General features: G+C 35.2%; 1 protein-coding gene across 1 annotated transcript; it reads right to left on the reverse strand.

Moving 5' to 3' along the window:
• Positions 1-16016: 16016 nt before the first annotated feature.
• LOC131065290 (beta-hexosaminidase 2-like) lies at positions 16017-16850 on the reverse strand. Its single transcript, XM_057999755.1, has one exon. It carries the CDS (start codon positions 16848-16850, stop codon positions 16017-16019), a length of 834 nt encoding a protein of 277 aa, XP_057855738.1.
• Between the last annotated feature and the right edge of the window lie 9822 nt (positions 16851-26672).

Genomic DNA, 26672 nt, shown 5'->3' on the forward strand with positions numbered 1-26672 from the left:
TTGGGCAAGAAAGGGCAAGAATTTCATCATTGCAGGCTTCAGGGTCCCATCTAACCGCCCTAAACGACGAATTTCCTATTGAAAAAAAACATAGCGTCATTATCAAATTGGTTTAAAAGGGTTTATTATTTATTAGGTGCAAAAATGGGAGCTTTGGAATACGGTATGGGCATCCATGGATAAACAATGTAGTAATTTTATCACTACAATTGACATGGTAGACATATGCAAAATGTGTAAGCTTAAACAAGGCACGTGAACTGTTTCACGGAATGCCTCAAAGAAATATTTTCTTATGGAACACCATGTTAACATGATATGAAGAAATTGGATTTTTTTTAAAATGCTTTAGAAATTTTCAATAAAATGCTATTGGCAGGTCTAAAGTTTAGACGTCGAAATTAGTTGCATGTGATCTATGCTGGCATTTGGCATTACCCATGATTAAATTTAGGGATAACTCGCAAGATTTAAAGCTTATTACTGTTCTTTTACATCACTTTTTTGTTTTTTTTTAATGTGGAAGAAAACTATTATCTACCATTTATTAATCAGCTCTTTAAATTTTCAGCTTAGATATAAACTATGGGGTCTTTTAATATAATTTCAGAAGGTTGTTTCATTCATTTTATTATATACTCTTCATTAATTAGTCATTTGATTATATATTTTTCATTGGTAGTTTTAAATCATATTTATATAATTTGATTGTTTTTATTTGTTTCTATTTTTATTTATTTTTTAAAACTACTTTTTATTTGTACAAAAATAATTATAAATGTCATTCACATGCAATTGTGTATTTGTTATTTTATTTTTTGTACAACTTATTCTTTTTAAAAATAATTGACAGATTATTTTTAGTGACCACCTATAACATTGAAAAATCAGCTACCAAAATTTAAACAAAACGAGTCATTAATTAAATATAAATTGATAAATCATAATTTATGCTATATGTTTTACCCTTAATTTTATGGAATGACTTTATCGGTCTCAAAAAAAATTGAACAATTGAATATACACACAATCTATTCCGAAAGCAGAATGTCTATTATTTGAATATAAGTTTTGGTTTAGCTTTGTCATACACTAGAATCATCTAGATAAATGCTAGCTATTGGATATCATAATGAGTGGTTTGAAGGAGACATGTGGCCAAAAGTAAAAGAAATAGTCTCTTAACTTTTGGGCTTCTCAATAGAGCATCTCATACTTTCTAAGTGGTTTGTTATGAATACTATTTATTCCCAAAGATCAAAGGATTTCTTAAATATTGATTAGCTTGGTTATTTTAATTATATGCTTCACTTGATAATTACTTTTGAACTATCACATAGAATTTGGGGTTTCAGCTAACTTATTTAACCTTTCAATTTTAATTTTCAAGAATGACAATGTCAAATATTTAGATAATTCATTATTAATACATGCAATGCTTTAGTTGATCTAGAATAAAATAAATTATTACAATAATCTAGGATATTTCCCTCCCATTGCCATGAGATTTCTATGAAATTTGAACTTAAACAAATTTCTACTAAAATAAAATAATCTTTCAAAAAATTATCTTCCTTCTAAAGACCTATCATGAAGAGGGAATGATTATTAACTTGAGATTTCTATGAAGTTTGAACTTCTACTAAAATATAATAATTTTTAAATATTCTCTTCCTTCTAAAGACTTATCGTCAAGAGGGAATCATTGTTAACAAAATCATACGACATTTGGATTGAAGTTATTCTTGGGTATAGCCTGAAATAAATATTGTTTTTATGCATGGGAGAATTAAACTTAAGAACATAAATAGTAATAACTAAGTACTAGCTTGAATTATCTAGGCTTGCATTAGGGATAATAGGAGAAGTATAGATGTGTTTCTAGGAGAATTTTTTGAAGTAATTTGTAAGGGGATGACAATAGATTAATACTTTTAAAATATAGAATATTTTGAAATACAAGAAAAATTTAAATATTTATATTATAACATTATTAAGCCATTCATCATAGATATTATATAATTTAATTAAAAAACATTAGAATTGAATTGGTATTTTATAGGAGATTTGACAAATAAATTAAAAAATGTTATTATTATTGTTATTAATATGCATATATTATATAAAAACTATAACAAATGCATATAGGCTACAAATTTTGTCCAAGGGGTTGAGCTTAGTTGGTTAAAGCATTGAGTTCTCAATGTGGAGACCCAAGTTCAACTCCCATGAGAGACACCTTTGTGTAGAATTCTAAGTTGTGACTCCTGGTCTTCCGTTGTTGTTTAAAAGTGGATTTCTAAGTTGTGACCCTTGGTCTTCCAATTGTTGTTTCTAGTTTGGTGCTCGAAAGGAGCTAGTATTTGTAATAAGTTTGCTCGAAAGGAGCTGGTATTTGTAATAAGTTTGCAACGTGGATGCTCGAATGAGCAAAAAATGAGCTTTGTGATTCTATGATACTTAATACAAAAAAGGCTACAAATTTTAACTACAAATGATAAAATATAGAGAATATGCAGTTATCCATAACCAACATCTACTTGGTTTGAATTAAAATTTGAGTTTAATTTTGAGTCACTCCTACTATGAGAAGTTTCTTCTTCCATTAGAATGGCAACCGATATTTTTTTGTGCTTTCTCAACAACCTATATGCTATTTGAAGAATTAACATCTGAATGTGTCACCAGAGTCTAGAATTACTTAAATCTCTTTATTTTGTAGTTGTGAGACATTGTGAGTGATCACCAACTGCTTTGATCATTAAGAGGTAAAGGTTGTTCCTCTTGATTGATTGAATGAATTTACATGTGGACCAATTCTTCTTTGCAAAAAAATAATTGGCAACCTACGAAAGGAGGCTAAAGGAAAGCACCCTTAGCTCAAGTGCATCCTACCCATTTGAAATTCACCATTTAATAGTGTCAACTTAAGCTAATGCACGACTTTATCCATCATTACTTTAGTTTGTTTAAGGTTGGATTACGAAGAATGAGGAAGGCTAGCCGATGTGTTAATAGAGTTGACTCCTCATTAGTATACTTTTTTCATAGGGAATTCATTAGACTTTCTTTCACTTCTTCCCCATGAGATGGATTCACTTTCCCAATCCTTCCTACATATTATTTGAGAGTTAGATCATAGGTTGTCATATGAAGTGTGGTGTTCAAAATGTTCCATCATTGTATCGCAATGGGCCTAACATTCTCATCAAATCTCAAAGTAGGATCACTACTATGAATGCCTTTCTTTTTTGTTCAAGCATGCTATCAAGTATCTTATAAATATCTCAAACGCTTGAAGAGTCTATTTTAACATATCTTATGGTTCATGCAATAGGTGACATAAAGGAGAAATCCTATTTATAAGTGCAAAAAAGTTACAAAAAATATAATTTAAAATAAGGATTAAGGCCCAAATGTTAAAGAATGGGTTCTATTACAAATTTAAGGAAAATAATTTTATGATTTGAAGTTGTAGACGTATAAATATGACCACCTTATTAAATAAATATTTAATATTTATTTAAACCACATCCCCCTATTAATTAAATTGTATTTAATTAATTCATCCATTTTTCATCTATTTGATTAAATAAATTATTTAATTTATTTAATTAAATTCATCTAACCTATTTCTAGTATTTAATTAAATAAATCACTTTATTTAATTAAATCCCCTTTCTCTATTTTAATTAAATTTACATTTAATTCAATTGATCCTTGCATATAAATAAATCAAATTTATTTATAAAATCCTCTCACTTGCATTGATGCAAGTTGCATCTATTTTGGTTGAAATAAAACATTTTTATTTCAATTAAAATCTTGTTTCTCCCACTTGCCCCCTTCCTACATTTCCCACTTGCCTCCTAAGAATTCTTCTAGAACCTCTCTAATCTTAGTCAATTAGCCTTATTTCATCCAATCATATCATTTCCCTAAATTTGAGGAGATCACTTCTCAAGTTTGGAAGAAAGTCTTCTAAATGCAATAAAGACTCTATTTCTTCAACAAGTTAACTTGTTGAGTTCCCCAAATTTGTAAGGACTCTTACAAATTTGTCCCCAAATTCCTATTAACCATTAATGGTTAGTCCAACCTTCCGTCATGGTTAGAGACTTTCTCTCTAACTTAACTCTCATCTAACTCAGGGCTCTCATCAAATCACTCATGGCTTTGACCCTAATTATCCCATCTAACCCTTGCACAAGAGTTTATCCCTTGGGTAAAAGCATTATCCAATGGATGAACCTAACCTAACCCTCACCCAATATCCTAAGGTGACCTTCATGTCTTCTCAGGCATGTAGTACCTCTTGTATCTCCTCTCAAGTCATCGCTTGTTGACAATTGTCACCATTTCATTGGTGAAAATTGTAAACATGGATTGAGTGACTTTCAATCCTAGTCATTGTTAATATTATTCAATCTTAACCATCCATTTCCCTATTTCCTCTATAAATAGAGCCCACATTATTCATTCTGCATATCCAAGTTTTATGCATCTACATTATAATCTAATTATATCAAGCATTTTAGCCTCTCTTTGTTATAATATCAATGTAGCATTTAGAAGCATTTCATACCATAACATATCCATGTTATTATATCATGTTAGGATAGTTTGTTAATATCTTTATCATATCATTATCTTCATCCTAGCTTAAATATCATAGTTTGAACATATCATTTAGATCTTAGAATGCATGCATGCATATAGATCACAATATCACTCGTTCTTGGAGTTGTCATTCCTAAAGTAATTTTCTCAATGATATGAGATAAAAACATTGGCTTTATGGATCCTATGAGATAGAGAACAATGATACATATCTTGAGAAGTTAAACTAGTTTAAGTTAGTTAATCCTTGTACTCAAAAGTTTCATTGGTATGTTGGTCTTTTGATCTCAATGTTGATATTCTGATCACCACAGATTCCAGCACATAGAAGCATTAATAAGTTCACTTTAAATTATTAATAAAATTAATAATTTCTTATTTCATTGTAGAGATTTGCAATCATCATCAACAATATTTTTTTTACACGTATTCATCATGGTGTGCCAACCTCTAGCTATCAACCCCAATTTTAATTGACCACTATAAATTAAAGAGGCTCTTCCACCTCATCTAAATAGTATGCTCATATATTTACATTTGACAATTTTTCTAGAACACACAAGAATGTGTTGGCAAAAGAAAAATAAATTGATAGTGGAAATTTGGATGGTGTAAGGGCAATCCTACATCACCAATAATATTTTAATATAATTTTTCTAAAGTTTTTGTTGAATAAAGTTGTAGGATGAATATATTTCTAATGAAAGGCCAATATTTGGTAAATATTGTGGCCATAGTTTGAGGGAAAGTTTAAATAGGTGATTCAAATTTGAATTTGGCATATTCTACTTCAAACCTATAATATTCCTTTTTGGGTGTAATATTATAGGAGATATCATTTGTTACTACTCATAATTTCCATCCTAAATGATAGCTATTCAAATTGGTGCCAAGAGTAATTTTTGGGTCTCTTTCTATTGTGGAGGTCCGGGTGAGTGGAGGAGAAGGCCTTGTTGATAGATATTATCAATTGCTAGGTTTAGAGGTGGAGATGGCAAGACATCTAATGACATTAAATTCAATTTCTAAAGTGAGAATATGTTGTCCTTTTGGTTTTGGAAGTAACAAATCATTTAAAATATCCTATTGTTGATTTTACGGAAGGCCATTTAAATAACTCAAGGAGGAGAAGCAAATTTCTAGGGAAGAAGACCAATTTCCACGAGAGAATTTGTGGTAGCTCTTAAAATCAATGCCGCGATTTGTTGCCAAAGTGGAATCCAAATGAATGTGGAAATAAGAAGTCAGATGCAATGCACTAACTCAGTATGCACAAGAACACAAAAGATGGTGGGCGAACACGAATGCTTTTCTATTATGTAAACCTAGCATTACAAAATCAAAAGCCAAGCGTGTTGTGTTAAGAAACACTAGTTGCTGCGTTGTCTGAGCTAACAAAGTGCTTAGCCAAACTTATTACAAAGAAACCACTCAGAGCTTCTAGCGCAGCTCGTAGCTCCATAATCAGAGATCCTCGGCTCACCTTGCTCGCACTTTCGCCTGACTGCACCTCACTCTAAACTCTCAGATGGCGCTCCTCTTCATGCTTTAAATGGCTAAGGCATCCCGCCTTATATAGCCAAGCCCGCCTCTAAATGCATCAGATGGATGAACATTTTCCTCGCCATCGATCTTGTAACGACTTGATCGTACAACACAGAAAAATCAAGCAGAAGGATGATCCGCGTGCTTCCAATGGTTGGCTCAACACGCTAAGCAAGTTGGCCCAATATAGGTCCTACTGAAGCATGCAATCTTCCTAGGGACTTGCAATCCCTAATAATGTGTGCCAAATAGATCCGCACCCATCTACGGCCACCTAGGTACTTGTTCCACGAAGTCGACCCCAAATGCAAAAGTGATCCATGCAGATCCCCTTAGACTGATAAGTGCTATCTGAATTCAGCTAAGTGTTCAAGTATGATAATGAACACAAAAATGACTTCATCCCAAAAATGAATGCAAAGTCTAGGTCCGTTACATCCTCCCCCACTTAAACTAGTGCAATGCCCTCGTTGTTGCAACTTCAGACCAAAAGTTACGGAGGGAGTGTTCTATTGCGGTCAAGTCTACAGAGTTGAGTTCCTCTTGAGGAACCCCATGATCTTTTCCTCATCGCGCCAAAGAGTCTCGCCAGCTTGCCAAGAAGCAGATTCATGTGGCTCACCCTAAAAAATGATAAGGAATTCTCTGTGCACCTTCCTACCATAGCCCCTGATTCGCATAACCAAGACTTGACCCACTCGCTTTCCTGGATGGTCGACAATATTAGCCGACCCCCTCTCAGGAATGTTGCGAACCAAATCTTCTTCATCTACATTGTGCGCTCTCAGCTATGACACATGAAAAATGGGGTTCTTTCCCAGATGCTCTGGCAGATCCACTTTGTAGGCTACCAGACCCATCTTCTTCACAATGCAGAATGACCTGTCCCACCTGCGAACAAGTGAAGTGCCCAACACCTTGGCACTTTGAACTGGTAAGGATCCATGTGCAACAAAACTCTGTCGCCCACTTGAAATTCCACTTGCTTGCATTTTCCATCAACATTCTTTTTCATTCGGTCTGATGCCTTGGTGAGATGATAACGAGCCAGGTCAACTCGCTCATTCCAGGTCTGCACCATGTCTGTCGCATTGGTATCACCTCCTTGATATCCACGCATCACTGTATACGGAGTGAGTGGTTGTTGTCCCATCGCCAACTCGAATGGTGAGTACTTGGAAGACTCACTCTTATGCAAATTATAACTAAATTGAGCTGTGTCAAGCAACTTCGGCCAATTGCCTTGGTCGGAATCCACAAAATACCTCAGGTAGACTTCCAACACCGCATTGATCCTCTCAGTCTGTCCATCTGTCTATGGATGATAAGTAGAACTCATCAAAAGTTTGGTGCCCACGAGTTTGAATAACTCGGTCCAAAAATTTGATGTGAACCTGGTATCCCTGTCCGAAATAATGCTCAATGGTATGCCCCAGTACTTAACCACATTCTTGAAAAAGTACTCAGCCGCTAACTCAACTAGACATGGTTGTTGGCAAGCAACAAAAATAACATACTTGCTGTACCGATCCGCAACAACCATAATGTTGGAGAAATCTTCCACATTCGGTAGTTGAGTGATGAAATCCATACTCACACTCGTCCATGGCCACATGGGTATTGGCAAAGGTTGGAGAAACCCACCCAGTCGCTCATGAACTGACTTATCCTGCTAGCAGGTGAGGCAAGTCCTCACATAGAGCTCAACATCATCTTGCATCTTCAGCCAGTAGAAGCCACATTCCATAAGTGCCAAAGTCCGCTTCTTCCCTGGGTGGCCCACCCAGGTTGAATCATGACACTCACGTAGCAACTCTCTACGCAACTCCTTCCATTTTGGAATGTACAAATGGTTCTCTGCATAGTAGAGAATTCCATCTCGCAGTGAAAACTTCCTAGTCCGCCCAGCACGAACTTGAAGAATAATCTGATAGGCTTGAGAATCATTCTCAAGTCCTTCCTTGATCTGATCTAGCACATCTTTAGCCACTGTGACTTGGCTAGAACCTCCTTCCAGGTTCTCTAGTGTGCCCAACTGTGCCTTTCGACTAAGAGCATCTATAATCACATTGTGTCTACCTGGGTTGTACACGAGCTTGAAATCAAACTCTGCAAGGAACTCCTGCCACCTTGCTTACTTTGGGGTGAGTTTGGCTTGCGTTTTGAAGTAAGTCGAACTAATGTTGTTCGTCTTCACTACAAAAGGCACTCCCAGAAGATAGTGCTACCAAACTCTAAGGCAGTGAACAATGGTTGTCATCTTCTTCTCATGGGTAGAATATATGTGCTCCCTGTCGTTAAGTTTCCTTGACTCGTATGCAACTAGGTGTCCATGCTGCATCAAATTTCCTCCGATCACATAGTCGAAAGCATTCATCTGAACCTCAAATGGTTTATTGTATCTTGGCAATGCAAGCACAGGTTCCACTGTGAGCTTTCTCTTCAACTCCTCGAAAGCATGCTGCTACCACTCGCCCTAGATCCATCTCTTTTCCTTCTTCAACAAGTCGGTCAAGGGTCCTACGATCCTGTAGTAGCCTGCAACAAACTTCTTGTAGTAGTTTGCCTATCCCAAAAACTGTCATACCTCATGGACATTCCGAAGTGGTTCCCAATCCTGAATCGCTACAAGCTTTTCTGGATCAGGTCAGATCTGACTGTGTCCCACGATGTGCCCCAAGAACTGGACCTCCTCTCATGCAAAGTCACACTTCTCCCTCTTGGCAAAGAGGTAGTGTGCTCTCAGAAGGCCGAACACCTCCCTAAGGTGCTCCTTGTGTTCTGCAAGAGTGCGACTATACACCAAGATGTCGTCCAAATATACAACAATACATTTATCCAGCAAGGGCCTAAACACATCATTCATGAGGGTGCTGAAAGTAGCTGGTGCATTGGTTAGGCCGAATGACATAACCAGAAATTCATAAGATCCATACCTTGTTGTGATAGTCGTCTTCTCTTTGTCGCCCGGTGCGATGCAGATCTGGTAGTAGCCTTGCCAGAGATCTAACTTAGTGAAGTTCCCAACCTCCACAAGTCAATCGAAGCTATCTGCTATTAAGGGAAGAGGGTACTTATTCTTGATGGTCAGTTTGTTGAGCACTTGGTAGTCCACGCACAAATAAAGTGACCCATCCTTCTTTCGTTGAAACAAGACTGGAGAAGCATAGGATGAGCAAGAAGGCCGCAAGTATCCTACCTCAACGAGCTCTGCAAGCTGCTCAACTCTGCCATCTCAAGTCCTAAGAGGCGATAAGGAGCCCGAGACAATAGTCTTGCTCTTGTCTCCAACTCAATCATGTGATCCACATGCCTCTTCGGTGGCAGTGTTGCTCGTAACTTCTCTGGCATTACATCTGCGAACTCCTTCAGGACATCCTCTACCACGGATGGATTAAATGAGCCAGATGGTTTGCCTTCATCTTATCCACCAAGTAAGTTAGCCAAAAAGAGTTCCTCAGTCGCCTTGCTTCCAACCCTCTTAGCACTCACTGCACTCAGAATCTGAGTTGAGTCGCCTCACCAGACTGTCAGAATCATACATGGTCGTGTCGGATCCAAGATCAAAACGCAACCCAAGTATGGAGCCACAACGACTGCTTCTTGTCTCAGATATGCTTGTCCCAAAATTAGATCGAACTCTTCCATTTCGATTGCCACAAGGTTGACTGGAGCCTGCCATGATCCGGTCCTCATGACTGCATTCTGGATCTCGCCACTGACCTTCTGTGCGGCAACAGTAACCGCCTTGAATTTAGTCTCAGTCGGATCCATCTTGAGCCCAAGTGACTTCACTTGGCTCATAGACATGTAATTATGCGTTTCCCCATAATCAATCATCACCAAGACCTTCTTTCCTCCAAAGAATGTCTCAATGAAGCATAAGTCATGTTGACTTGATGTGCCTGCATTCGGATTTGCCGTCTCTTGCAAATCATTCAACAATTACAACACACCCATTTTGGGTTGGACCTTCTGGTTCTTGGTCAGCAATGAATTGATGCGAGCCTGCTCTGGGCACTCCCGAGCCCAATGTCCAGGTTTCCCACAAATTAAGCAGCTATTATCTGCCTTCTTATCTTTAGCAGGTGTTTGATTCTTTGCCTTCTTGGGAGGGTGGTTCCCAGTCAGTTTACTCTTCTTCTGCTCATCCGCCTTCGGCTATGGACCATCATTCTTCTTGTCCTTCTTCCAATGAAATTTCTTGCGCCGATCTCTTGAGTCAAACCATGATCTGCAAACCCTTTGGCTGCATCACCCTTATAATCCAGCAAGCCATCGACTAAAGTAATCGCCTGAGCCAATGTTTGCACTATCTGTCATCGCATTTCATCGGCAGCCCAATGTTGTAAGTTCCTCATGAACAAGTACAGCTTCTCAAAGTCCTTTATCTTGGTGCATTTCAAGTCCAGTACTTGGAACTGTCGGACATAATCTAGAAATCTTGTCGGTATGCTTCAACTCATCAAAGCGAGCTCGAGCCACCCAATCCAAATTTCCTAGACGGAATTGATCTTGCAAAGCCGCCTTCAGTTTGAGTTAATTCTTAATCGACCATACTGCCTTTCCAACTCTCTCGTCCGCCAGATACGTCCGCCACCAAAGCTTTGTACTTCCAGTGAAGCACAAGGCCACCTTCCTGACTTGTGCCTCATCAACCAACTTAGGTGTGCTCGACAAGTATTATTCTACATCCCAGAAGAAATTATCCAATACTTTGTCGTCTCGATCACCATCATAGGATCCAATGGGTGCTGATGTCTTGGAACCCTGCGTTCCATCTTGAAGCAATGCATGGTGAAGTGACTGCCCTTCTCTTAGAAACTTGATCTCATCGTTGTGAACCTCCACACTCTGATGAATCCTGTCTATGACATCATGCATCTCCTTGAGTCTTGATACAATACTATCAAATCAGTCCTCCCAAGCCTCCAAATCAGAAATCCGCTGCTCATGATCCTAGAGCCATTGCTTGGTATGCGACCCATGCTGATCGTGCTCTTGTTGTTCCGTGACTTCCTCTTGATGTGCATCATCCTGAGCATCCACCATTGAGTTCCTTTGCAAAGCCTTTGCAAAGTTCTTCTCTGATACCAACTGTCATGAACCTTATCAAGAAGATCTGCATGACGCTAGCATTAATCGTCTCAGGTGTGCAAAAGCTTGTAGACAACCAACCCAGACTATGCCTTCTCATACCTATTCGGATCGGAACTCAATGTTACCTAAAAATCAATGTCGTGATTTGCTGCCAATGTGGAATCCAAATGAATGCAGAAATAAGAAGTTAGATGCAATGCACTAACTCAGTATGCACAAGAACACAAAAGATGCTAGGTGAACACAAATGCTTTTCTATTATGTAAAACCAGCATTACAAAATCAAAAGCCAAGCGTGTTGTGCTAAGAAACACTAGTCGTCGTGTTGTCTGAGCTAACAAATTGCTTAGCCAAACTTATTACAAAGAAAACACTCAGAGCTTCCAACTCAGTTCGTAGCTCCACAATCAGACTTCCTCGGCCGGCCTTGCTTGTACTTTCGCCTGACTGTGCCTCGCTCCAAACTCTCAGATGTCACTCATCTTCATGCTTCAAATGGCGAAGGCATCCTGCCTTATATAGCCAAGCCTACCTACAAATGCATCGGATGGATCAAAATTTTCCCCGCCATCGATCTTGTAACAGCTTGATCACACAACACACAAAAATCAAGTAGAAGGATGATCCACATTCCTCCAACAGTCGGCTCAACACGCTAAGGAAGTCAGCCCAATATAGGTCCTACTTAAGCATGCGATCTGCCTAGGGACTTGCAATCCCCCATAACGTGCACCATATAGGTCCGCACCCATCTGCGGCCACCTAGGTACTTGTTCCACGAAGTTGGCCCCAAATGCATAAGTGATCCATGTGGATCCCCTTAGATTGATAAGTGTCATTTGAATTCGGCTAAGTGTTCAAGTATGACCATGAACACAGAAAAGACTTCATCCCAAAAATGAATGCAAAGTCCAGGTCCGTTACAAAATCCATTTGTGAAGTATTTTTTACTCATGGGTACTCACAAAAGATATTGTGTGAAGTTAAATAATGCAGTAGCAAGTAGTTATTTAATGAGGGAAAAAATATGTAACAATAGTATTTTTTTCATGTGAAAATATTTTTCATAGGAGGGAGCAAAGTGTAATAAGTAGTAATATTTTTTTTACATAATAGTAAAAGCCATTAACAAGAAAGGATGTGCATAAAGGGGAATAATTTATTTTTTGGTGAAAATACTCTCATGAGTAAGAAGAGACATAGCACCAACGGGAAGAGGTGAAAATGTGTTGTTGCAAACATAATGCAAATGAAGGAAAATGAATATCAAAGTTAGACTGAAGAAATAGTAGGAAATTTATGTTTCTCACAAGTTAGATTTGAAAGTGGACAATTGTCAGTTATAAGATTAATTTGGAAACTTCTCTTTCTATATATTCTCTTTTCTCTTCCATTGTAATGGTCCTAAAATTTTATATTGAGGAGGTTAATAGAAAAATGTTGAGTTTGAATCATAGATGGAAGATGTAAATTGTAATGCCTAGTTTTATGAGCAAATGCCAACCGATTTATGAAATAAAATATTACTATCATTGAGTTGTCTCTGTATATGCATTCTTTTGATGATATGAATTCAATATATTAAATATATTTAAATTTTTCATATCAGCTTCCCTATGATTGTATTGTTTGTTCATGGTTCTCTTTCAAAAAAAAAGTTAAATTAATTTGATTAGACAATTGTGAAATTAGGTGTACAAGGTGGACCTATAAGTATGATTTTATGACAACATGAGTGGATCTGTTAGTGTAAGGAATTAAAATATTTTGAATCCACTAGTTGAAATTTGTTTGTTGGTATGATCTCCTTTATAGATTCATATCTGACTCTATGGCCTAGAATGAGGCATTGATCTGTCATTCAGCTTAATGCATTTTCTTAAACAATACATTATTCTTAAAATCTCTTTTGAATTTTTTTTATAGGTATTAGGTGTAGTGTAGGAATTGTTTCCAATTCCTAAGAAAAGGATAAATAGCCAAGATCAAAGCCATATTTATAGCTATTTAGACTACCCTTGGTGAATTGTTTTTGAGAATTCTCTGCTATAAAATACAATGTCTGTGCAAAGTAAGTGTTGAATCTTTAGGAATTGTTAGGTTCACCCACCTTGGTCTAGCAAAGCAAGAAGTGTAGACGATTTCAGCCTTATGACTGAATCTCATTTGTTGGCCAAATCCAACACTAGGTCTAAGCATAAGAACGTGGCTAGTCTTTAGGATTTAGTGGATTTATTGATTTGCAGGGAACCAACAATCATCACATGTTATCATTCCTCATCAAATTTATTTTATAAAACTAGTTAGAATGACCATACTCTAAGATCAATTGATGTAGTCATGGCCATAAGGGCCAGTGATGGATTACCCAACCTTGCTATAAAAGAAAAACTTACAAAAAATCAGTTGAACAACAAAGTAATATATTATTTACTTGCGACGAGAACAATAATATTATAACCTGTGGTGATGTCATATTAAGCTCCAATCATTTGATTATAAGGTAAAAATTATAGATTCAAAAGATACGACAATATAAATCCACTGCCAACTTTCTTCTAGCTTTTTCTCTTCCTTCTAAGGAGGTAAATATGAAATTGAAGTATCATAGTAGAACATATATCTCATGTTGTCAACTAAGACATATGTAACTACAATGAAATGTAATATGATCTTTGATGACTAATTGAACACCAAAAGTAAATAAAAATAAATAAATAAGAAAATAATATATTTAAAGTTAAATACTAAATTAAGGAATAAGTAAATGTGTTTGCACATGTCATGATCTCTAGATAGGCCTTGGCCCATGACAAGGTATGCCCTGAAATCATTCAACCATTTTAAGTTTTCAATAACTAAAATAATTAAAGCTATAAACATGAGTTGAATTTTTATATGTGCAAAGTCAATGGGCAATTAGGATGAAGCAACAAATTTCAATCTTGATAAATGCAAATAAAATATATAATATAACCTATTATTATTTAATTATCTTGCCTTTGCATTGAAGTCATAAGAACAAGTATGCCTCAAATTCACAAGTTTGAAAGATTGAATATTTCCGTAACAAAGATATATCATCTTTCAACAATAGAATATTTTTACTTCATTTATAAAAAATAGGTAAATAGTTATCTTATCTTGTTACTTAAAATTTATCTTTTAACTATTGAATTGAGGATAGCTTAATGATAGGCATTTGCATATCATCCAAAATTTATCGATATCATTCCTTCTACTTTCAATATATTTGCAATATACATATGTATACATAATAACTATATATATGTGTGCAAATGTAAAATGGCATCAACACTTACATAATGAGACAATAGACTAATACAAAATTGCTTTAATATTACAGTATAATTAATTTAGGTAGTATAATTAATTTAGGTCAAATTAAAGTTGAGTATTTAGAAATTTAAATGGAAAGATAGATGTGTTAAGTTTTGAGAATTTTAAATATAAAGAAATGTTATTGATATTAAGTTGGAATCACTTTTCAAATATGTAGAAATTGATTATATTAGTCTTGAAGAAGTTGCAAACTTTGTGCATATATGCTTTATGTGGTTCACATTTGAGTCCCTTAAGTTTGAACCCAAGTGCCACAACTTTGATCTAATACATGAGAATGGGCATAATTATATGGGAATGAATTAACAAATCTATTCAACTTCTGTGTGTATGAATCTACTAAGGTGGTGTATACAAACACTTTGGGGGAGATTGTTGAATTGCTAGGATCAAGTCCTCCTAGGTCAGTCCTCTAGATACATTGACTTTGCAATTTTGAGTGGATAATCATAAATATCATATGTAAGCATACAAAAGTATTATATGATTTTTCTATAGACTATAATTCTTTCACCCTTCATAAATGAAGTGTGCTCTAATATTTTTTTGTTGGTGTCCATAAAAATTTATTGAACATTGAGTATATTTAAATATAAAAAAATAACAATAATAAATGAAAACATACATCAATCTAGTTCTTAATGGCTAATGAAACGATATAGGAATATTAAAAATTGAATTAAATTTTTAAATTTTAGATTCAGTCTCATGTCCTAGATTGAACTAGACTAGTCTGAGTAGCATAAAATTGAATGAGAGGATTAGAACTGAAAGTTTGTAGTAGGAAACAAATATATGAAAATAATAGTTAATATACATAGATTAAATAATCAAAATATATTAAGTTTTATACAAATGAAAATATGATAAAATTATTGAGTCATGAGTCAAATCTATAAAAAAAATGTCTTATTTATTAATATATAATTATATTAAAATATTCGGTAAAAATAAATCCAAAAATAGATAACAATTGACATAACTATACAAATTTTACCCCACAATAGTAAATATGTCGTACAAACATCTTCTAAATTTAATGGTCCCTAAATCTGAATGTAAATTTAAGCAATCAATTTTATATTTTAATATAAAATCCAAATATAAGATATTTAAAATTACGCATTATACATCTTCTAAATTTAATGGTCCCTCTTGAAGGGCGGGCGGCATTTCTGATTGGGCATTACAAACATGAAAAATATAAAGATAACAAGAAACTATAGCTTTCAAAAGGCATTGAATCGAAGGATATTTGTAAGCTACGACGGATATTGGTTGACCTGTGAAATTATAATTCTAAAATCATCCAAAAAATTTCACTCTATACCAGCTAAACCTTTCTGCCTATATTATTCTTTGGTGTAGATCAGCTATTGAATTATCTTTCAAGGAGTAAAGAAAGTAAGCTCATTGAACTGTATATACGAACCTGGAGCGTCAATCTCCGGGATGACACGGACGCCATGGTCTCGCCCATATTCGATTATTGCACGCACATCTTGATTTGTATATGTCATGCCAGGGTACGATCCTTTCTGCGCCAGGGTCGGCTCCGAAGGCAACTCTAGCGGAAAAGAATGCGAGTCGGTTATGTGCCAGTGGAACACATTAATTTTGTTGTAGCTCATGGCGCTAATGGTCCTCAGAATTTCTCCCACAGTATAAAAGTTCCTGCTTGTGTCAAGCGTAATTCCTCTGTGTGGGAATAGCGGGTAGTCCACGATCATCAAAGGCCCCGGGATGAGGAGAGGATAAGAGGAAGTGGCGTTGTAGAGGCGGATCAGCTGTGAGAAGGTCTCCAAGCCCCAAATGGCTCCCCATGCCGTCTGAGCCGATAAAGTGGCGGGCGTTCCGTCAGAGGGAACGGTGAGATTGTATGACTCGTCGACCCCGTGCTGGAGGTCGGCGTTGAGATCGCGGACCAGCACATTGAGCTGTTTTAACGGGGTCGAAGAAACGGGCGTGGATGGTGCAGCGTCGGGTGAGTGGATGGGATACCAAGGCTTTTCCGAGATGATCTGTTTGTAGCGGGAGACTGCGTTTGCAAGGCTTGTATGATTGGGAAACGAGATTTGGAAGGTCGAAGATAATGGAATCATGAATTGGGTCTCATTTCCCCATTTTACAGAGATGGGCTTTGGCCATACATAAATGTTTTCAGATGCCGCAGCTGTGAATGCGAAGAGAGAGAAGATGAGAGAGCGCAGGGGGATCCTCATCATGGCTGAAGATTTTATGTTTGCTTGTGGTGATGAATGAGCAATTTATGGAGTGCGTGAGGGAGAAAGGTGTATGGATTGTTTTATGCTTTTGTCGATAGGTTGCAGGCGGATCATGCGAAGCTAATTCAATTGAGAGGGACAAAACTAGAATTGAAAAAAAAAAATTTGACATACACGTGTCGGGCGTTGAGGTCGATTGAAGAAACACAGCATTGTTGCCTGCTGAACCCGGCTGCCGGCTATTAGATTATTTTCTGATGACATTGTGAAATATGGGTTGGATTTTATTATATTTAAAAATAAAAAATATTTATGACATCGTAATATATTAGCTGGATTTTCTTTATTTATTTTTTTCAATTTTTTTTTGTTTTTATGTGAAAGCGGATATGAACAATTTGTACGGTTACTCTTAATTGATCTAAATAAAATAGTAAATGTAATGGATAATAAATGCACAAAGTATTGATTGTAATATTGATTATAATTTTTGATTAAAAAAATTATAAGTGGTTTTCAGATTAAAGTTATAAGGATTAGGTCTCAATTAACTCTTTGATATATGAGATATAAGATAAGATTAAAGACAACTTTCTTAACACATTTATATATTTGTGTACATATTAGATTTTTTCTAATATATCAATTGAAATGTTGAAGTGTGAATAATATAATTTCACAAACATACATATATATGTAATTATAATTCACACATTCAAACTTCAAGTTTAGTGAATCTCTCTCTCTCTCCGTATGTGTGTGTGTGTGTGTGTGTGTGTGTGTGTGTGTGTGTGTGTGTGTGTGTGTGTGTGTGTGTGTGTGTGTGATGTATATGTATATGTATATGTATATGTAAATTTATGTATATGTGTGTTTGTGTTGTACGAATAAATATTTAAATTATTGAATAATTTATACTAAGTTTCTACTAATGGTATTTATCAGATATTTAACAAAACTCAAAAAAAGAGGGGAGCACATTTAATGTTGTTTAATTTTTTATGGAAGAAAAACCCAATCGACACTAAGTCATGCATCCCCATTTTTTGGCTTTTGATGTACTCTATGGTGCCTAGATATTAGTCATGAATGGGAAAAATAGTATTCAATTGACCCCATTGACTACAATTATTAATCTTAATTCAAACTCTCTTTTTTCTTCCTTCCTAAATCTATGTTAATTGTTCAACCCCTGTGCTTTTCTTGAGCTATAATAATGTATTCCTATTATCTCGGTTGTGATCATTTGATATCATAAGCTTTGAGGATGTGAGATCAATGATAATGTGCTCTCATTAGCTAAATTATGATCATATGTTTTATATGCTAATAGTTTGATGTTGCATAGCTTAAATTATACATACAGATGATTCCAAGTTCTTGATAGCTATGGATGTGATCTAGGACTATCTTTGAAATTTCCCTAAGGTGTTAGAGTTTATTTTGGTATGTTAGTGCCCCTAGTATTAATTCATTTTCATTGAGTAATCATTAGTGTGCCACTTTTCATTTTATTTCTCCATGCATACTATTGCATCAATATTGTATCCATTAGATAGGGCCATTAGGTGGTACAACCCTATAAGCTTTATTTATATGCATAATGTGATACCATATATAATGTGAGTTGTTCTCTTGTGGTGAATTGGATGTTTAGAGGATCCTAACAAATCTAGGTAGAAAGTTCTTATTATGTCAATAGATAGAGCTATGAGGATAGTTTATCGCATTTGCAATATATAGTCTTCACACCTCCTATGGTCTCATTCACTTTACATTTGGCTAGGACTTTGTTGGTGATTCTATCTATCATATATTGACAATTATTATAGATTAAATGTATATTGGTCATTTCTATTAGGTGGTACAAGTGTGTGTGTGTGTGTGTGTGTATTGGTGATCATCTAGGCCCATGAAGGTAATTTAATATTTAGGATATATGATGATATGTTGTGCAAGTGGCAAGCTCAAATAATTTTTATTGTTGTTGGAGGACTAATCATTTATACTATTATGTCAATCTCCATATATACATAATTCATTAAGAGGATGTCATGTGAATATGATTCACAACATGGTGGAATTTAGTGTGCTTATTTCAAAGATAGTACATATATATTTAAATACTTACAAGATATAAGACTACATGTTCACTTTTAATTTTCTTGTGGAATTTTCAATTGAAAATGTATGATGAAAAAAAATGCACTTGGAGAAAGTTGTGAGACCCACCCTCTAGTTCATCTATCAATTTACAGGAAAGAACATTTAGGATGATTTTATCATTATCATGAGATATTAATGTTATAATCTTTGTGGACATTTTATTATGATTATTTGATGATTTTGTATTATAATGTGATGTATGATTTAATTTGATGAATTAGGGTTAAATATGTTTATCTTTTAGATAATCCTAATTACCTAGCTTATGAATACATTAACTGTTGAATGGAATTTTATTATGAATGGAAATAAACCTAGATATGTTGGTTAGAAATGATGTATGCGATTGTGTATATGTTGGTGTTCCTTTGCTTTAGCTATAGAAGTATCATGTCTTTCGAATATTTGGAATTGAGTATGAAAGCATTCTTGGCCAATCAGATCAAAGATTTGACATAATGATCTATTGTGTTAAGCCAATTAGGTTGAACTAGCCTATTTGGGGAGGTAAAGGTCTTCTATTTCACATTTATATCCTATGATGTGAAAAAATATAAATACTATTAAATTTACCTTTTAGTTGTGAAGTATGATGTTGTGTTGTAAAGTGCATGCAAATGTGATGATGAGGGAGTCAAATGATAATATGTAACACTTAGGAGTCTAGTGTGAATTTAATTTCTATTCCAAAATTTTAAGTGAGTTTAATGTGTCATTCTCACTTTATAATGCCTCTCCTAAAGTCCTAGGTCATAGGATAATGGGTTAGGACTCATTTAAAAGTCATAAGGTTTTGATTAATAAAAATAGGATAAGCTTGTATCATTACATATCCACAAAGTGACACCAAGAGTGCATGAGGGATGCATAGCCAGCAAAAAAAACCCACCAAAACATAGCAAAGTGAATAGAGAGCCAACAACTACACTAAAAGACCAACAAATAGAGAAGAACAAAAACAACCAAAAACTCAAAAGAACCACCCAACACAGACACAAAGAGATGGTCTACTACATGTGGGTACCCTTTTCCTGCCAATCCTGGCACAAATTAAGAACTTTATTAGAAAAAGAAACTTTTTTACTCAACCCTATCCCAAAGCTAGAGAAGACCAATGCAGAGTCAAGGGTGGCTTTAACCAAGGAATTTGCGGCACAAAATCTCATGAATAGGGACTCCCTATGTTTTCTTTTATTTTCCCTTCTTTCCATCTCATCATGAATAGCCTATAGGGAGGCAGGGACCTTCTCAATTTTCTTGTTAAGGGCCTGTTGGGTTTTCTTGACCTCATCCAACTCAAGCTTGGTCCCTGCCATCTAGAGTCCATATCATTGATTTTTGACCCATAAAGTCATAAAGTTAGTCATATGTGATTTTGACCCATTTTCTACCTTTCTATCATGCATGAAGAGTCGGTGTCTTTTTCTTTTTTCTATTGTTTCACTGTCATGATGCTCTCACAAATAGTACAATTATGACTATGCATTTTTGTTGATAGTAATGTCCCTACCCTATTATGCATCATAACTTGCCTCTTGCATGTGTGACCTCAAGGTTCTTTTGAACATGTTTAAAAAATTGTCTATTTTGCACAGTCACACACCATTAACTCTATTGTAGCATGATTTTAAGACTATATATTTTCCCTTATGCCAACTTAAAAAGATTTCTCTTTCTATATTTTATCTCAAGGGATTTGTCTTTTAAAGCTTGTCATGCCTACTTTTTTTTTCATGCTACACTTGTGAACTCTCATTTCAATTTTGTTTGGTATAAAAATTCATTAAGAATTGTATATTGCCCATGCTATTTTATATCTTTGTCATTTCCTTTGATACTCCTAATTTGTATTATTGTCCTCAACTTGATGATTATCTACTTGTTTGAATGTTCCTTTATGCCTTAAGACCACTTTCCTTGTCATTTTTACTTAAAGTAGACTATCCTTCACTTCTACTTAATGTATTCACTATCTATTAAAGGGATGTGATTCTCCCTTCAGCTTGAATTAAACCCTTTATACCATTTCCATACATGAGCTTTAATGTCCATTACTAGTCTCTATTCCAAGAAAAAAATAAACAAGTGTTTTTTAGGGAAATAAAAAATTAATATATGTCTCTTCGTACCCCAAACATCACCACTATATGGAGCTCCAAATTTAGCACAAACCCTTCATCATAACTTAGGAGACTTCTCTTATCATAATTTAACACCCTTTTGTGAATTTGCAAGGTGATGTTTTGTATAGATTAAAAGGTGGCTTTTGGTGCCAATAACCTTCCAATCAACTTATGTCAAAGGGTTTATCACATCACTATGAAATTATCTATAGCATAGTCCCTTTCCTTCCATGTTTATAACTATTATGGATTGTCATAAATTAGTACTCTTCTTTATGATAATGGCATTGGCCTATTTTGATTTTCTCATTGTTATATGAAAGGATTTTATTTATAGAACCCAAAATTACACCATTTTCAACTACTCCTTTCAAATTTATTCATGGACAAAAAGGACTTTCAAGTATGTTATCAAACAACCTAGCTAACATTTCTTCATAACTATCATAGTCACCCATATTCTCCTTAGTAGTTTCAAATACATTTCCATTCTTGTCAACTTGGGATGAAACCTTGAAATTCTCTCTATTGTGCAATGATATCTAACTAGGAAAATGCTATGAATACCATCACTTACTTGTGGATTTAGGAAATAATTATCAAAAGAAATAGAGGAAATATGTACTTAAAATTTCAAATGTATTTAGGAAAATAATCTAAATATAGAGGCTTGAGAATACCATTCAAGGGGTTTATGGAAAGTACTTTCCTGTGAGAGATTAGTATTATTTTTTGTTAAGTTTAGGGATTTTTTGAAACAACCATCTATATGGATACCACCCCCTAGGAGTTAAATGTAGAAGCATCAAGAGGAGAGTAACCTAATGGAATATGAGTAAAGGCTTTGAACCCATGATTAGCAAAATGACCAAAAAAATTGTCAAGAATTTTGTAGCTTCCTAAACTATCATATCTATCTACATGATCAATCCTAGCAACATGATATTATGGACTAATATTGGTGTTGATTGTCATAAAATTTTGGAATTCATAATTTTTACAAACTAAATACCTTGACATCATCATTATCATCAACACATCTTGAATAGAGATATATCATCTTCATGTCCTCAACCCTTGTGTTTGCTCTACAACATGGTGAAATTTATCCATTATCTTCTTCAATGTAACTAATATTCTTAACAAACCTTTCAAATATGCCAAGCTAGAGCAAAAAATATTGTTTATACACCACAAATGAAGGTTCTTTCCATGCCATATGACCAACAAACCTAAAATCCCATGGAAAAACATATTTTGGTGTTTTCCTTTCAATGAAAGGCATAGATATCTTATCTCTTTTTAATTTTTGGCACCCAAGACACTCTAGATACTTATAATAAAACATTATAACTTTGTTGGAGTTGAGGGGGGGGGGGTGAATTAGTACATTTAAAAGCTAATAGAAAGTTCCCAAACTCAAACTCAGTCAAACAAAGGAAACATATCTCAGTCAAGATCAATATTCATAAGAATACTTGACATCAACTGGTTTAACTAATATGACAACTTTAACAGTAAACAACTTCCATCTTGTAAACATCAACAATGCTCAATCATAACTCAACATATTCAACTCTCAATGCTTCTACTTAGCATGCCTTATCAGAAGTTAACCAAATCAACAAATAAGGTCACAACCACAAAAGCATTCACCACTTGACACAAATGTTTATATGTGGAAAACCCAAATAGGTAAAAACCACGGTGAGATGAGGCTCACAAGGATAGCTATCTAAACTCTTCTGAAGTTTGCCTTGTTAGGAGCCAAGCTTGTTAAATCTTTACAATAAGTCTTGTTAAGAACTAATTCCGGTTAGGAATCACCCGGTTAAGGGATTTACAAATATGCCTTGATGAAAAGCACAATACCCTATTAAGAGTAACCTTGCTGGAGGATTTAAGAATCCAAGCTAATGGACCACCTTGTTAGAGCTTACCCGGTTAAGGGATTTCACTTCTACTGTAATTGTTAGAAAACAACATGTTTTCTTGATCTGTCTGAGTAGCACTACATTTGCTTGATCAGATCTTTCTAAGCTTCAATCTGCCTTCACTCAAAGTGTAGATCCATTCATTGGTTAGGCAACTACACAATCAACAGGTTTCTACCAATCTTGCCAACAAACTTTACAAACAACTTCATCAACCTTAAACACAAATCAATTAGGTCGGTAACACAACAAAAACCTAATTCTCATCATCGAGATTACAAACAAGTCAGTACAATCTTGACCATTAGAAATCATGACAATCTCTTCACATTCTTCAAGAAAATTCCAACCGCTCCATGATCACCACTTCATCGGACTTTGTAACTCACCATGCATTGTGCATTAGATGTAATCCACTTTTCTCCTTCCCTAGACAAGAAATAAACGCGCCAAAACAATATGAATATATCCTCATACAATGATCACATGTGTCTCCATCATTACCGCTTATCAGATAATAAACCATCAAACTTGATCGGTTAGGGTTTAACAACTGATAGGGTTTACTGGTTACATTACATAGAAAGGTTTAACCCTTTACACCGGTTCACCTATTCAACTCACAAACTTTTCATACCGGTTTACAACATCTTCCACAAAGCTCTTCCTGATCAGTTACTAGCCAATATCAAAAACAACAATATCAGCAATAACATGAATACCATTACCAGTTCAATTGACATCAATGACAACATATCATTAATGCAATCTCTATGCAAATTGCCAACAAACTCAAAATGCCAACATCCATTAGTTTCTATCAAGCATATCTATTATCTACTTGTTTCTTTATAATCTTTCTTTTATCTATGGCTATTATATTGGTTGTCTATGGAGGTGGAAACACCAAAATGGGGGTCTGATTGAGGAAGACCTCTTAACATATCCCCAATAATTTTCCTTTTATCTGTGTGAAGGTTCATTATCAAGGGAGGAAGATCACTCTGTTGGAGGCTTCAATCATGGGTCCTAGTTGTGAGCCTTCCTAATTCATCTTTTTCTGAACTTTAAGTTGGTATTATTTCGTATTGGTGATTTCGTTTAGTATAGTTTCTTTAGCTTAATATTTTTTTTATATCCACATTTGTTGTACGGATTTGGTACTCTATCCATACAAAATGTTAGTGCATCACACTGGTGTCCAAGTTCTACGCATTCATCCCGAGAATAGAGAATTAGCAGAGGTTGTTTAGAAATTTATGTGGCTTGTCTGTTCAGTTTCATAGTTTATATCCCTTGGCTCACCAAAGTGCTAGTAAAGTGAGGTAGAGCGAAGGTTGGTTTTTTTCCTTGAATTTCATCACTTTGATAGTAGCAAATCCCATCCTCTACATTTCGGCGAACCCAAAATGAAACAATTTCATTTTTAATTCCTCATTGTGTGTATGTGTGGTTATAAAACTTATATACATACATACATACATACATACATACATACATATATATATATATCTATATATCTATATATATATGTATATATGTATAAAATAATTTCAACAAAGTTTCCTTTATCACCAAGTGTTGTAAGACCATTATAGTACCCTCATAGATCTTGTCTACGAGCTTTACGACCCAGACTGCCACAGGGGCTGTTCTAAGAAGGACTATTAGGAAGAGAATTCCTCTAAATCATTATAGTCCTCCTCAGCTAGGTCCATTGTATAATGAACCACTTCCCGATCCAAATGACTTCATGGCTTCTCACCTTGTTAGGACCATTTTGACAGGGGGTTTTTCTCCATCTATTTCACAATCTAATTCTCGATTTAACACCTTGACGAGCTCTCCCTTGTCTTATCCTCTTTCTATTGATCATGACTTCACTATCACTATTGAGTTTGACCAGATTCATATATTAGATGAGAACTTGAGATATTTCAAAGGTTTCTTAAATTAGGAAATATCCTCCCTCAGGCTAAAAATGTTGTGAATGCTTTAAGAGACATGTTGATTTCAGATAGAAGAGGCCTAGAGATGTTGAGGGAACTGTCTTTGATTGTTAAGAGTCATGTTCCCCTAGCAAGTACTCCTCCCCAAGACAATTAGTTTGACACCTATAGTTTTGAAATTGGTGTTTATATACTTGGGATGACAATACACATGGTTGAATCAACACCCACTATCCCTAGCATCAATGCTTCTACCATTCCCCTGGTTACACAGGCATTTCTAACAGCTCCTCTATTGCTTCCATTGTGGCTCATATCACTTCTATCAGTGTTGGCATAGGTGGTAACACTATCCCTAGTGGTGGTACTGGTCCTTATGTTAGTATTGGTGGAGGTGGTGGCACACGTGGTGCTCCTCCACCTTAAAATCCTATCTTAAATACCATATTGTAGAACATGGGTCAATTGCAACAACTCACAAATCTTGCATCCATCTCTAGCCACTCTTCTGTATATACTTATTACCGGAAGAGCTCATTCGATTTGACCATCCTTAACACTATCCTTCCCCAAGGGGCTAAAGTATTGAAGTTTGATTGATTCAATGGAGATAGTTATCCTAATGTGCATATTGACTCATTCATGACCATGTGTAATGATTATCATAGTTTAGATTTCATCTTGCTTAAGCTTCTCTCTTGTTCCCTCAACAAAACTATGTTAGAATGGTAGAACTCATTACCTGATCATTCCATCAAACATTTGATCAACTTATGGAATTGTTTCTCAAATGGTTCCAGGCCAACATTGGTAGTAGGGTCACCATCCTAGACCTTTTTCAATTTAAGCGAAATCCAAATGAGAAGGTTACAGATTTTATTTCAGGATACTAATCTATCTCTACGAAAATCCCCTTTGACTTGCTAAATAGATTTTTAAATTCTCACACTTCTAGTCCAGAGTAGCTTCATTTTTAAGGAGGATAGTGTTTCCTGAATCACCTTCTATTATGATTCGATTGTACCCTCTTTCATTGATAAAAATGAGGCCATAGTAAATAGTTGCCACCTCCGCAAAGCTCGACGTTTGTGTGCCTAAGTTGGCCACATAGGCCATATCAAAATTACCCTTGTTATCACGTACGACACCACCCCCACCTGCTTGACCTATATTTCCTTTTGACGAGCCATCTAAATTCAACTTCAGCCAACCACTATTGGGAGGGGCCCAAGAGTACATAAATATTGCAAGAGAACAATAAAAGAAATTAAATCAACCAATCATCATTTTGTAATAGGAAAACCCAAACAACATATTCTAAGCTTTGATTTGTTTAAGTGGCACATCTTAAATTACACTAGCTTCTGTCGTAGAACCCATCTATTACAGTGATTTCAGACCAGTCACGTGAATAAATGAAAACTTAAAATATGTTGTTTAAACCAAAAGCAGAAGCCTAAAATTGACGCTTCTCAAATTGATTATCAATAAACGTGGGTTTAAAATCTGAACCAAAAAAAAGGCAAACCAGAAAAGATATCAACAACAATCAATACACAAGCAATTGGATTTCATTCACAACGAATTTTAAGTTTACGGAAACCAAATATTCCGTAAATTAATTCAGCAGATCCACAGTAGATGCAT

This window comes from Cryptomeria japonica, chromosome 1 (genome assembly GCF_030272615.1).
Source record: "Cryptomeria japonica chromosome 1, Sugi_1.0, whole genome shotgun sequence".
NCBI lineage: Eukaryota > Viridiplantae > Streptophyta > Pinopsida > Cupressales > Cupressaceae > Cryptomeria > Cryptomeria japonica.